This window comes from Arvicola amphibius, chromosome X (assembly GCF_903992535.2).
Source record: "Arvicola amphibius chromosome X, mArvAmp1.2, whole genome shotgun sequence".
NCBI classification, from domain to species: Eukaryota; Metazoa; Chordata; class Mammalia; order Rodentia; family Cricetidae; genus Arvicola; species Arvicola amphibius.
The window spans coordinates 105,169,714-105,182,482 of record NC_052065.1 but is presented as its reverse complement, the minus strand read 5'-3'; the positions used below and the strand labels follow the sequence as shown (position 1 = coordinate 105,182,482).

The window sequence follows — 12,769 nt, the reverse complement described above, 5'->3', positions numbered from 1 at the left end:
AACCATGAAGTCATGTTACTAAGAAATTATGACAGTTGCTTTTGGGAAATTGTAGACTAAAAATAAATCAATGAAAGCCCCAAAATGACAAATGACATATGCCCAAGTAGACAGAGGGGAAAGGAAGAACAGAAGAATTTCATTGGCTTATATTTTCTAGTTTGGGGCCTAGCCGGGTGGTGGTGGCGCACGCCTTAATCCCAGCACTCGGGAGGCAGAGGCAGGTGGATCTCTGTGAGTGGGAAGACCAGCCTGGTCTACAAGAGCTAGTTCCAGGACAGGCTCTAAAGCTGCAGAGAACCCTGTCTCGAAAAAAACCCCCCAAAAAATTTCTAGTTGGATAACTGAACAGATGATGATAAGGGATAGTAAATAACCCCAAGAAGAGAGGAAAATGTGATAAGTTCCAGTTTTTATTCATTAAGGTTTTGTGAAGCATTTGGAAAATTCATTATATAATTACAAGTCTTATACTTGCATAAGAGACTGAGTTTAGAGACACCATATATGAGTGAGCATCGCAAGGAGCAATATTAGGAAGCTTTAATGTAAATTTGACCAACCGATATAAAGTTGTAAAATAAAAAGAGGAACAATATAAAATCCAGGAGCACCAATATCTATTTAACGAAAGGAAAGTAGCTCATACCAAAATAAAAAATAATAGTCAAAATATTAAATTCTCAGAAAGTAAAGAGTATGAGAATTTCAGAGAATGGAGTGTGATTTTCAATACCAAATACAGTGTAGAGGTTCAGTAGTAAAATGCTGACCAATTCTCCTCTAAACTTATACTTAGGCAGAATTGTGTGAATGCAGCAAGATTAATTCTGCTAGACTACTGGATAAAGTATGTAAAAATTCAGTAAATTAAAACATTGAGTAGCAATTCAAGAGGTAATAAAGCATGAATAAAGAACAACGAGCATTAGAATTCTAAGTTTCATACTTGTTTCCTAGTTGAAAAGCTAAGACAATTTAGATAATTTTTTCAATTGCACATATTTAACATTTATTAATTAAATATTTCTTATGGGCATTACTAATTTATATAATGGACAGAGTATAATTTCCATTGTATTAATTGCAACATTTACTAATGTGACCATTTGTACAATGGCCTATCTTGATTAATGGACTAATATTAATTAATCAATCAATATCAAACAAATAAATTAAATTAATTAGATGCATCAGTAGAGCCTCATCATTTTTGTCATAGTAAGAACAAGTATAAAACCATAGATAGGAACATGACTGTATCCTAATTTTGTGTTAATTAAAACATACCTAATGAAGATGACTGTAATATTTCTATCTCATTGATAATGAATATTGAGAAACAACAGAATAAGAAGTAGTAGATTAGAAAATGACTCTTTGCAAAACACAATACACTAGAAACTAGTGAACAATGATCATTAAAATAGGTGGTCTTTAAGGCAGTAGTAGTCTATTAGGTATATCCATTATTGTGTAACATTTGCTATATAACATATAGAAGAAGTTTCTGTCCTGCCCAGCCCCATGGCTGTTCAGTCACAAATAAACACACAGAGGATTATATTAATTATAAACTGTTTGTCCTACTTGTTCAGGCTTATTTCTAACTACTTCTATGACTTACTTAATTAACCTATAATTCTCTATTTGCTTAGCCGGTGGCTTGGTACCTTTTCTCAATAAGGCATTCTCACATTTCTCCTCTGCATCTAGCTTGCTACTGATGTCTCTCTTTTCCCAGAATACTCCTAGTCTTATTATCCTGCTTATACCTCCTGGCCTGGTGGTAGCCATCAGAGTTTTATTAATCTGATATGAGTGACATATCTTTACTGTGTAGAAGAGCATTATCCCACATCATATACACAATGAATCCTTCAAGTTAGACTATCATGACAATTACTAATGTCACCAGAAGTATGATGTGGGATTCCCTCTGTATACCATTGGTTAATAAAGAAGCTGTTTTCAGCCAATGGCTGACAGAATATAGCCATATTGCTGCACAGTGCTTCCAGAGCTGAGGTAGTGAGGACAGATCCCACCCAGTCATCTCAGAAGCATGGAATATGCCTCTGCCATGTTGGACTGAGTAAAACCAAAAAGCAAAGCAGCCTTAGTTCTAGCCATGCTGCTTAGTGCTTTAAAAAGTGGTCCTGGTTATAAAAAGGATTACAGATACACAATAAAGACAAATTCAGTTGAAAAAGATCTCTAAGTGAATTACAATGTGTAGGCTTGAAAGAGAAGAAAAAGAGTATAGCGAGTTATACAAAGAAGTAAATGTTTTTTTTTTAAAATAAAGGCTTTAAAACCACAAAGTAAGCTTGTATACCAAACGTAAAAGAATAATAAATATGTGTCCATAAAGGTGTAATATACACCAAAATATGCATTATGTATGATATTATGTTTTCTTTCAATTTTTTGACTATGAAGGGAGCTAAGTACACAAGAGACATTTCATTGTATGGGCTGCTAAGCTAAATCAACATATATTTTTAAAGGTATCTTGACTTCAAAATATGAGTCTAATGATTAGTTGCTTGGGAAAAGAGATTCTTCTTTGTTTCCACAGAGGATGAGACCTGTGAATTAGTCTCAGGCTAATGTGGTTTGATGGACCAAGAACCCCCAAAAGGTCTCTATGAAAACCCCCCACAATTACCTCCACCCAACAAAAAGCAGGAAGTAGTTTGGAAAGAACTACACCCAAATTCACTAAATTATTGTTTTATAAATGTTTTCTTTACATTTAAAGAGAGATATGCTATAGAGATGGATACTTTGCATTGGTATGGATCTTGGTTTATTGATAAAATTTAAGATCAACTTTCTTGTATATATACATATATACAAGTTTCTTCTCTTAATTAAGGTTTTGTGTTTGTGCAGCTCATTTAAAACTGTAATGTATATCTTAAAATAGATTAATGGTTAGTCATCTGTAATAGTCAAGCTTGAAATCATGTTAAGTTTTCTAGATGTACAGAGATAAATTTAACAAGGATAGTTATTCTTCAGACCTTTCAAAGACCTCCAGAATATGGCATTTAAAATGTTTAAGAACTTAGGACTTTTCATAACAATGAGACACATCTCCTGGGAGCATCAATCTACTTCAAGAAGATGATGGGCATTAATGATGATCCTTATGAAATTTGCTATCCATTCAGGCAAGAACTTCAATTGCCTGGACTGCTTTATGTTATGCCGTATAGAGTGGACATGCAGGACCCATAGAAAAAAATGACAAGTGAACTTTCCTAAAGGTGAGACAGTTTTTTTCAGAATTCCCTGCTTCATAAAGAGCCTGCCAGACATTCTTCAGGTCACAGAAGAAAGAAACTGATGGACTTTTGCCATTACAAGGCAGAACAGATCTTTGGATTTCCTGCTTCATGGAAAAGTCTGCCAGATACTATAGGCATGTAGGCTGAATATTGGATGACCCAATATTACAGAACTTTGGGTGACTGTCCATTCAGTGAGACGTCTCTGTCAATTTTAGAGTTTTAGAAGTTGCTTACAATGAACTTCCTATTAACTTAGGTAATATTATATCCTACTGCAGTCTTGATGAAGTTGAAGGATAGAATTAGTTATAGTTTTCCTTATTTATAATAACAGATAAAGTAGATATAAATATTGTAACTGTAAATTCTTGCTTCATACCTGTTTTGTTATATGTAATTTATATTAATAAGTTAAAACCTTCCTTTGCTATTCAGACAGAAAAGGGGAGGTGATGTGGGATTCCCCTATGTATACATTGGTTAATAAAGAAGCTGCTTTCAGCCAATGGCTTAACAGAGTATAGTCAGGCTGGAAAAAAAAATATATATATATATAGAGAGAGAGAGAGAGAGGAGACAGAGACAGTGAGAAGCCATGTAGCCCCATTGGAGATAGATGCCAGACAGAATTTTACCTGGTAAATCAAACCACATGGCAATACACAGGTTAATAAAAATGGCTTAATTTAAGATATAAGAGCTAGCTAGCAATACAACCTAAGTGACTGACAAGCAGTGATTTAATTAATAGAGTTTTGTGTAATTATTTTGGGTCTTAGCAGCCAGGAATGAATGAACAGCCTCCACCTACAAAAGTATTTCATGTAATAACATTTTTGACAACCTATAGATGCTACTATTTATAATTTCCACAATTTTCATAGCTCATACATAATAATAGTTGTAAACTATTTCTCTTACACTTGCCTTTTAATAGGTCTAGCAACACAGAGATGATTTCCATATTAGTTATTCAAAACTGGTTGAAGCAGTAAAATGCCTTTATTTTGGTAAGATTTATATATGTTTATTTTCACAGGTAGATATATTATGTTAGTGATATTTGAAGGTCATATTAAATATTTCCATTTTATTATATGTTTTCATGACAAATGAACAAAATTTTATATTGTATTAAAATTAATTTATATTTCCTTTAATATTGGTCTTTATATTTCTGAATATCCCATGCTTCTGACTAATTCCGCTTATAAAGCACACTCTTGTTTCTACTTTCATATACAGAATATGATTTTTTCCTGATCAGTAGAAGATAATGCCTTCAGGACCCAGAAGACACATAGACCCTGGAAATAACAGAAATGATAGTACACCACACGGTGCCTTCCTGGTGGTATCAGAGGTGTATATCTCTCGCAAGAGCATCCATACAAATAGTTGAATATACATGGCAGGTAGGTGGGAGACCAGATGCAAGGTTTTAAAAATGTAGTAGGATGAAAACTCAAGAACATTTGTCCTACAAATGGAGTACTGTGTTTTAACTGGATATGACAGAACAGTATGACCAATTGCAGATCTTTCCCAAACAGCCAACTGATAAATAATATAGAAATACCAACTTACCAACTTTAGAGTTGCTTTCTTCCTCAATATCTTCATGTAAGTCTTATACATTGTTTAAATAACAGCTTAAGCCCCAGTTTCTCAAAAGAGCCTTCCTCAGTAGTTACAAGGGAGGTGATTTGAAAATGAAATTACTTTACAGTATTCTCTTTCTCTTCATAGTTTCCCTTCCTTCAGGTTAATATGTGAAATATTAAGTGGAAAATTGCAAATGTAAAATTAAATTTACACTTTCTCCTGAACAACGTAATGAAATCCCACACCATTCTGCATCATTCTACTGAGGACATGAACCATCCCTTTGTCTAAAATATAAACACAGTATATATTACCTGACTAACAGTTACTTAGTAGTAGTCAAGTTATCAAATCATTGACTCAAATGAACTTTATTTTAATTAGTAGTCTGTGTTTTAGAAAAATGTGGGTAAACATTGATTTTAATAATGGAGTGGTAGGTTCTATTGATTTTCATTTTTTCTGGCAGCTCATTTTTAGGTCCTTTTTCTTTCTCTTTATCAATGCTTCAGAAAGGTCACATTGGAAGAAATGAATATTGGGAAACTTTGATTTATTGGGCAGGGAAAGACACTGATACTACCTTTCTGATATTTTCTGTGGTTATATAGTAGGAAATTAAGGAATAGAAAAATGAAGCCTAGAATATTCTAATAGTATGTGATAAACTTAAGTATGCTCAAATGATATTGAGAAAGAAGCTGGTAGAATGAAGGAGACTGAAAAAGATATAAATCAGTAGAGATATATGTGTGATTTGAGATCGAGAATGGGAAAGCGCCAGGTATTAAAATTGCAGATGGAGAAATTAGTATTAAATTGGAAAACAGAGATTCTTTTTTTTTCATGAGAGGGACTGATATATGACTACACAAGAGTTGACCAAGAATGACTCCATCCTTCCACTCGAAAATAGAACAGCTCTTATCCTTAGTTTGTAATTGCCCACAGAAGGTTCCAGAAACTTCAGACATCCAATGTTCTTCACTTTAGATGAAAATGTTGCATAAGAGAATTCTAATTTTAGAGGAGAAGCTCTGAAATTTCCTCTTCCCTTTCATGGAATAGGGGCGTTGCACCTTGGTTGTGGCTTTCTGTCTTTAGTCTTCCTAGACTACCTCCTACTTGCTTCTCTCTTCCTTACTTACTCAGTAAGGGAAATGGTGTTCATCAGCAGTCTCTTTAAAAATCTTGAACCCTTTTTGGATTTTTAGTGTCCCCAAACTTACTTCTCAATTCGTCTTATGTAGAGATACATAATAATCTGGTTTCCACTACTCCCACATTTTCTAGTCTTGACGCCACCTTTGCAAGCCCAGTTGTCTGTTTCATATCTCTGGCAATGCATCCATGCACCTCCTCTCCTTTACCAATTTTGGTTTAACGAAACCAAAAACAAAAACACATTAAAGAAAAAGAAAAGCGAAAGCCCATATTGTATCATTGTCATGATACAAGAAGGCATGAAACTGTTACCTACTATGCCTTTAGCCCAGTTCCTCTAGCTCTTTCCTCATCTGTTACCCAGTATAGAAATTCTATCTTGCTTATCCGCAACAGGTATGTTACTGAAGACCTCATTTTATTCACTAGCTTAAGGTCTTCTAGAATTCATGCGTCCTTTTCTGCGTTCACTACAGTACTCACAGTTTCTGCCTTCCCTGAGCTTCTTTTAGGTAGTTTAAGGATGAATGACATTTCCCAGCATGCCATGTGGCATGACTTAGTTGTTTACCCTTATGAGGCATCCTGTGGATTGTTCCTTAACTACCCGGGCAGTAGGCACTCACAGCTGAGTACAGAGGGCTTTGTGAGAGATCAGCTTCTCTGTTTTCTGGAGAAATAAGGAGAGATGAAGGAGGTAAATGAGGAAACAAAGATTCGACATGGACTGAATCTGGATGGGAGGGGCAGCAATTAAGCCACATGTGTGGCAACTGTGTCAGTAACCATAGTGGAGGTAAATGAGAGTATTAATTGGCTAAGCTGCAAAAGTCATGGCAGTTGAATGTGGAGACCATAACAGTGGCTTCCACCATACTGAAGTAATCAGATTCATTAACAATGAAGTCCTTATGAATGGAGGGGGTCCAGAATTCTACATGTCCTTTCGATCTCGGTCATGGAATGAGATAGAAGACCACCTTCGTACCATCCTTATTGACCCGAAAGTGCCACGTTCCCTCAAGAGGGCTTGTACCTGGAGTGCGTTGGCTTTGAGTGTGAGAGTAGGTGCTAGGCAACGTGAGCAACAGGCACGTAGAGTTGTGAGGCTACAGGAACAGGTGGGAGAGCGTGAAACAGCTTCCTGGACTCTGGCCTCTGAACTACAGAGGTTGCGAGAGGAGAGGGACCAGGCAGCAGCTCAACTTGTTTCCACACAGACCGCGCTACAAGAGGCAATGGATGAGCGTGAAATACTGCGTGGGAGGCTGCTCCAAGCAGAGAGGTCTGCCTTGCCTGATGTGCCTGAACCTAAAATGCAACGGGGTAGTGCATCAGTGTGGCCCCTTGAGGAAGAGCAGGAAGAGTGGCGATCTAGAGAGGCCCAGAACATGCCGAATTTGGAGGCCCAGATGCCTGTCTCACCAGTCTTGTCTTATTTGCCAGGACTTCCTGGTCCTTGGGTACAATCAGTGCAACCCTTTCTTCGAATGCCTGTGCCACATCCACTACCACTCAATACTCAAGTTCCCTTGGCATTCCCATATTCAACACCTGTGCCATGCCCACTAGTGATGGAATCAAGAGCAACAACAGCAGCCATGGCTACAGTTGTACCTCAGATGGCTCCTGCAGCAATTTACCAACCTGGCTTGTGGGTTTCAATGGGGTCACGGGAAGCAACAGCTTCTGCTTGTGGCCAAACTTTCCACAGGCATAAGGAATATCCTGAGAACCTCCAGGATGTAAGTCATCTGGGAAACAGTGTAAGTCACTGTGAAGAAGGTCCAAAGAAACCCCAAGAAACACCACTCCATGAGGATATCAGCAACAACAACCCCAAGGAAAGTAATGTCACATCCCAGATGAAGGTTGCCACTGAAAAGAAAAGTCCAGTGAAGGAGCAGGCAACCACTGCACTCGAGGTCAACAGTAATCACAGCATAAAGGAAGAACAAGTAATGCTTCAGGGGATGCCTTCCCAGAGAAATGAAACTAGCTGCACCAAGAAGAAATATCCAGGGAATCCCAAGAAGGTGGTTGACCTAAAAGATAGCGTCAGCCATAGCACTAAAGAAGATTCAATAACTGCCCAGGAAACAGTTACCCAGGTGAACAAAACAAGCCCAACCCTGAAAAAATATCCAGGAATTCTTCTGAAGAGGCCAGACCTGGGAAGCAGTGTTACAGTGAAGAGAAGAGGACCCAAAGACATCCCAGGGCACAGCTGCCCTGGGAGAAGATAGCACAAACACATTTCAGCAGATGACAACCCCGGCTACTGATGCAAGCCCTAGTTTGAAGAAAGATCAGGAGACTGGCAAGACCCAGGGCCAGAAAGAAGAGCCAAATAGTTTCCAAGCCAGTCCTCTAAGAAAAAGTAAAAGTTATTCTCCGAATAAATGCCCCTCAAAACAACTGCCTCCAAAGCCAAATGTCAAGCAACCTCAAGTGATAAAACACTTCGAAACCATGCAACCTCAAAGAGTAATGGCCTTTGATTCCATGCAACCTCAAGGAGTAATGGCTTTTGAATCCATGCAACCCCAAGAAGTAATGGCCTTAGAATTCAAGCAACCTCAAGGGGTAAAGGCCTTTGAATTCAAGCAAGCTCAAGGGGCAAAATCCTTTGAAACCATACAACAGGAGAAACCCCTCTCATATACTCCAGCGAATTGGGTCTGCTCCTTATGTAAAGCTGTGAATCGCTCATGGTGCAAAGGCTGCTTTAAATGTGCAAAGGTGTGTGCTCAACTTGAGAGGAAAAATTTTCAACCAAAACCACCTTATTGATTTCAGGAAGGTAAGTAATGAAAACACTCCAAAGAGAAAACCAATTTCTTAACATTCACTCCTTCTTCTGATCCAACTACAACTTCAAAGAAAAGTTAAGTGTGAAAATGTATAGAGTAAAATGTACAGTCCATTTTCCTATTTTCCAAATTAACTACTTTTCCTCATTATGGGAAGGCACACATGCATACAAATATGTCAATATTTATATTTTTATTTATTAACTTACTTGAGATAAAAAAGAACTATTGTGAAGTGTCACATCCACCTTTTAAATTGTGATTTTTTTTTTATTTTTCACTATTTTGCAGATGGTGGATTTGGCACAGCTGTTCCCGATTATATGACATCCCAAAGCAGCTCAACTCATGAAGCTTTTTAAAACTATTCTTTTCTCTTATTAATTTTCTTTTCTTAAAAAAGCATACATTTGACTGGAGGCAGCCATATGATAGCACAATTAAAAACACTGTTAAATTTATAATACCACTTTTCCTTGAAAATGAAGACATCTTTAAACAATTGCTGTGTTTATGCTTACTTCTTTTTGCATTCTACATTTTATGGGAAGGTCCTGTTTATTTTGTCTCAGGACTATTAATGTTTTTGTTGCTCACGAAGGTGAACATATTCCTTTAGAATGTTCCCTAAGAGAAAAAACAAACAATAAAACACCTTATTAGAATGGAATGAGACTCACATTGGCTTAAGTCAAGAAGCATGATCAATTGAGAAAAAAGAAATTCTTTGGTGCATATTATGATGGGAGATGGAGAATGAAATATTTTTGATGATAAAGAATGAACTTTTAATGAGAGGCAGAGATGTAGTACTAATAACAAATTTGATAAATTTCATGCAATTCATGAAACACTTGCCATTGTTTAGTGTTTGCTAGGAAGTGGACCTTTATAGTATTTTCTGGTCAGTACATCATGATGTTTGTGGTGAGCTTGCTTAGATGACAGGTGAGAGAATTGTTTAGAAAAAATAGACTGACATGTATTTCTTGCTTATAAAAAAAACAGCCCAGGTCCATATTTGCAGTCATTTCTAAGGTCAAAATTCAAAAGTCTTTAATGAATGGACTTACCTTGGTTCTTTTTCTTGGCCCCAAATGGGACATATGATCAGAAACAAGATCATAAAAGTGGACTCACAAAAATACAGGTAGGGCTTTTTGGACTTCTGTTCATTTCTTCTCTCTCCAGCCACATATTTCAGGGGGAGGCTGCAGCTTAGCCTTGAAATAACCACACAAAACTGTATTAATTAAATTACTGCTTGGCCCTTTAGCTCTAACTTCCTATTGCTAACTCTTACATCTTTTTTTAAAACCCATTTCTATTAATCTGTGTATCACCATGTGGCAGTGGCTTATTGGCAATGTCTTGGTAGCATGTCTTACACAGATTCATGGACTCTCACTCTGACTCTGCCTTTCTTCCTCCAGCATTCAGTTCTGTCTTCCCCGTCTACCTAAGTTCTGCCCTATCAACAGTCCAAGGCAGTTTCTTTATTCATTAACCAAGACAGAAGGACCTCTCCCATCAGTCACAGATATTTTCCTAGCTGCTCACTTGCCTGCCTGCATGGAGTATGGGTTGACCTGAAAAAAGTATTTAGATATATAGTCTGCCCTTTATTCAACAACTGCCCCTATCTTAAATTCCTTTTCAGTTAACGGTGGATAAAAAGTATCAAAGGACCACCGTGCTGCTTTACATGGATGGCGCCTCTCTGGTCGGGGATAATTGAATGAAAAATAGAACTAGTGTATGGAGAACCATTCTTCTTGGATCCCATCAGCAGATTCTTTGCTCCCCAATGATAAAGGCTTCCAGGAAAGTAAAAGTCAGAATATAGCTAGCAATTGGAGTTTATCTCTTGCTGCTTCCAAACCGATGGTATCCTTAAGTTCCCTGAAGGATTCCAGCAAGTTTTGCTGTAGAAGATCCTTCACCCAGCAGCCTTTCCCTTACCAGCCCATTTGAGGATAGCCTTTTACACTATAAATGCCATGTAAAGCGTTCATTCATCTTCTCTCTTCAGGCTGCTGGATTTCCCCATTTGTGCAGAGGACTGTGCACTGTCAGTCTACCCCTACATAAATACCCTTTATTTTACTCAGTTCTGAGCTAATGTGGCATTTCTTTTTAGTGTCCTCCTTCAATGTTTACTAAGATCTACTGTCAAGGTGTTTTCTGATGCTAGTTCCTAGTAAAAAGCATGCATGGTTGCCTAATTTCAATCTTATTCACTATCAGATAGTCCTTCTTTTAGGAACTATAAGAATCAAATGGGTTGTGGTGTTTGAGTACAATCAACAACTATTTTCCCTGATATTTCTCACTGTCCAAATCATAGTAACTTGGAGGTAGGAAACTCTGCTGTTTCTGAGAAAGAGGAAGAAAGGAGTGACTGATAATACTGGACTTCTGGAAAAACTTGATGTCATCCCTACATATGACAAATTCTTCTCTTAGACTTACCTTTTCCTAGGTTTCTGGCATGGAGTAATGGGTAAGTTAGGTATCATGACTTATAATTTATCTTTTTTCAATATTCTTTTATTTATATTTTTATAATATGCTATTATACTTCTATAATTATTCCTTCAATGGGTTCAAAATTATAGAAAGCCAAGGTAGGCTGGTAGCATAGATCTCACTCCACACAAAGGAAACTTTTATTTACATTCTTCCAATAAGTATGAGATAAGAAACAATAAAAATAATCCTGTCAGTTTAAAATTTTAAATTTTCTCAAAGATATGTTTAGCATTTGAGGTATGATAATGATGAAAAGGAGGGGTCCTAATGGGAAATAATCAGTAATTTTTGAAGCAATGGTGTAGACATTGTCATATCTTGTTCACTTTAATGTCCCCTGCATTTTCAAATATACACACATGTCCATACTTTTATTGTCTTTAGAAAATGATGATGATTTAAAGTGTTTAAATGGAATTTAAAGGGTAGAAATGGTGGTAGAGAAAGATGAAGTAGAATTAGTTTGGGGAATGATCATTTCCATAAGGAACAAATTGAAACCCCAGCTAAGACTCATAGCAATGGTGGAGAGGTTGTCTGATCTGGCCTTCCACTATAATCAGATTAGAGACTACCCTAATTGTCATCATAGAGCCTACATCCAGTAATTGAAGGAAGCAGATACAGTTACCCAAAGCCAAACACTGGGATGGACTCTTGGAGTTCAGTTGAAGAGAAGGAAGAGGTATAACATGAGCAAGGGAGGTTCTGAAGATCATAATGGGGAAACCACAAAGACAGCTAATCTAAGCTAGAGGGAGCACATGTACTCTGGTCTGACAGTTGAGGAGACTTCATAGGATTGAACTAGACCCTATGAATGTGGGTGACATTATATGGCTTGATCTGTTGCAGAAGGTCCTGGCAGTGGGACCAGAATTTGTCCCAGATCCAAGCTTTTTGGAGCCCATTCCCTATGGTGGGATGCCTTGCTCAGCCTTGATACAGTGGGGAAGGGCTTGGTCCTGCCTCAACTTGGTATGCCAGACTTTCTTGATTCACCAACGGAGGTCTTATGCCCTCTGAGGAGTGGACGGGGCTGGGAAGGGGAAAAGAGAGGGAGAGCAGGAGAAGGGGAAATAGGGAAACTGAGGTTGTAAGTAAAATAAAAATTAAAATAAAAAGGAACTGTTGTTATAAAAAGCATTTTAAAAGATGACAGGGATGAACAGGAATACTAGTATTTCTCTGAGCAAGATCATAAGGGAGAAGAGGCTAGAAACAAGTGGGAATGCTTTGGTAGCTTCAGAATGAAGGACATAAAATTCTCTGCTGTGTAAAAGTAGAGAAAATGAACAACATTTGTCCCCATTCTACTTCCTTACTCATTTCTTCACTTTTTCACGTCACTCACAT

At 37.4% G+C, this 12,769-nt stretch overlaps 1 protein-coding gene across 1 annotated transcript; it reads left to right on the top strand.

Moving 5' to 3' along the window:
- Positions 1-6,901: 6,901 nt before the first annotated feature.
- Tex13c (TEX13 family member C) lies at positions 6,902-8,861 on the top strand. Its single transcript, XM_038315834.1, is given in 3 exon segments — positions 6,902-8,259; positions 8,261-8,519; positions 8,643-8,861. Coding segments are annotated over 3 exon segments (1,836 nt in total).
- Positions 8,862-12,769: the final 3,908 nt, after the last annotated feature.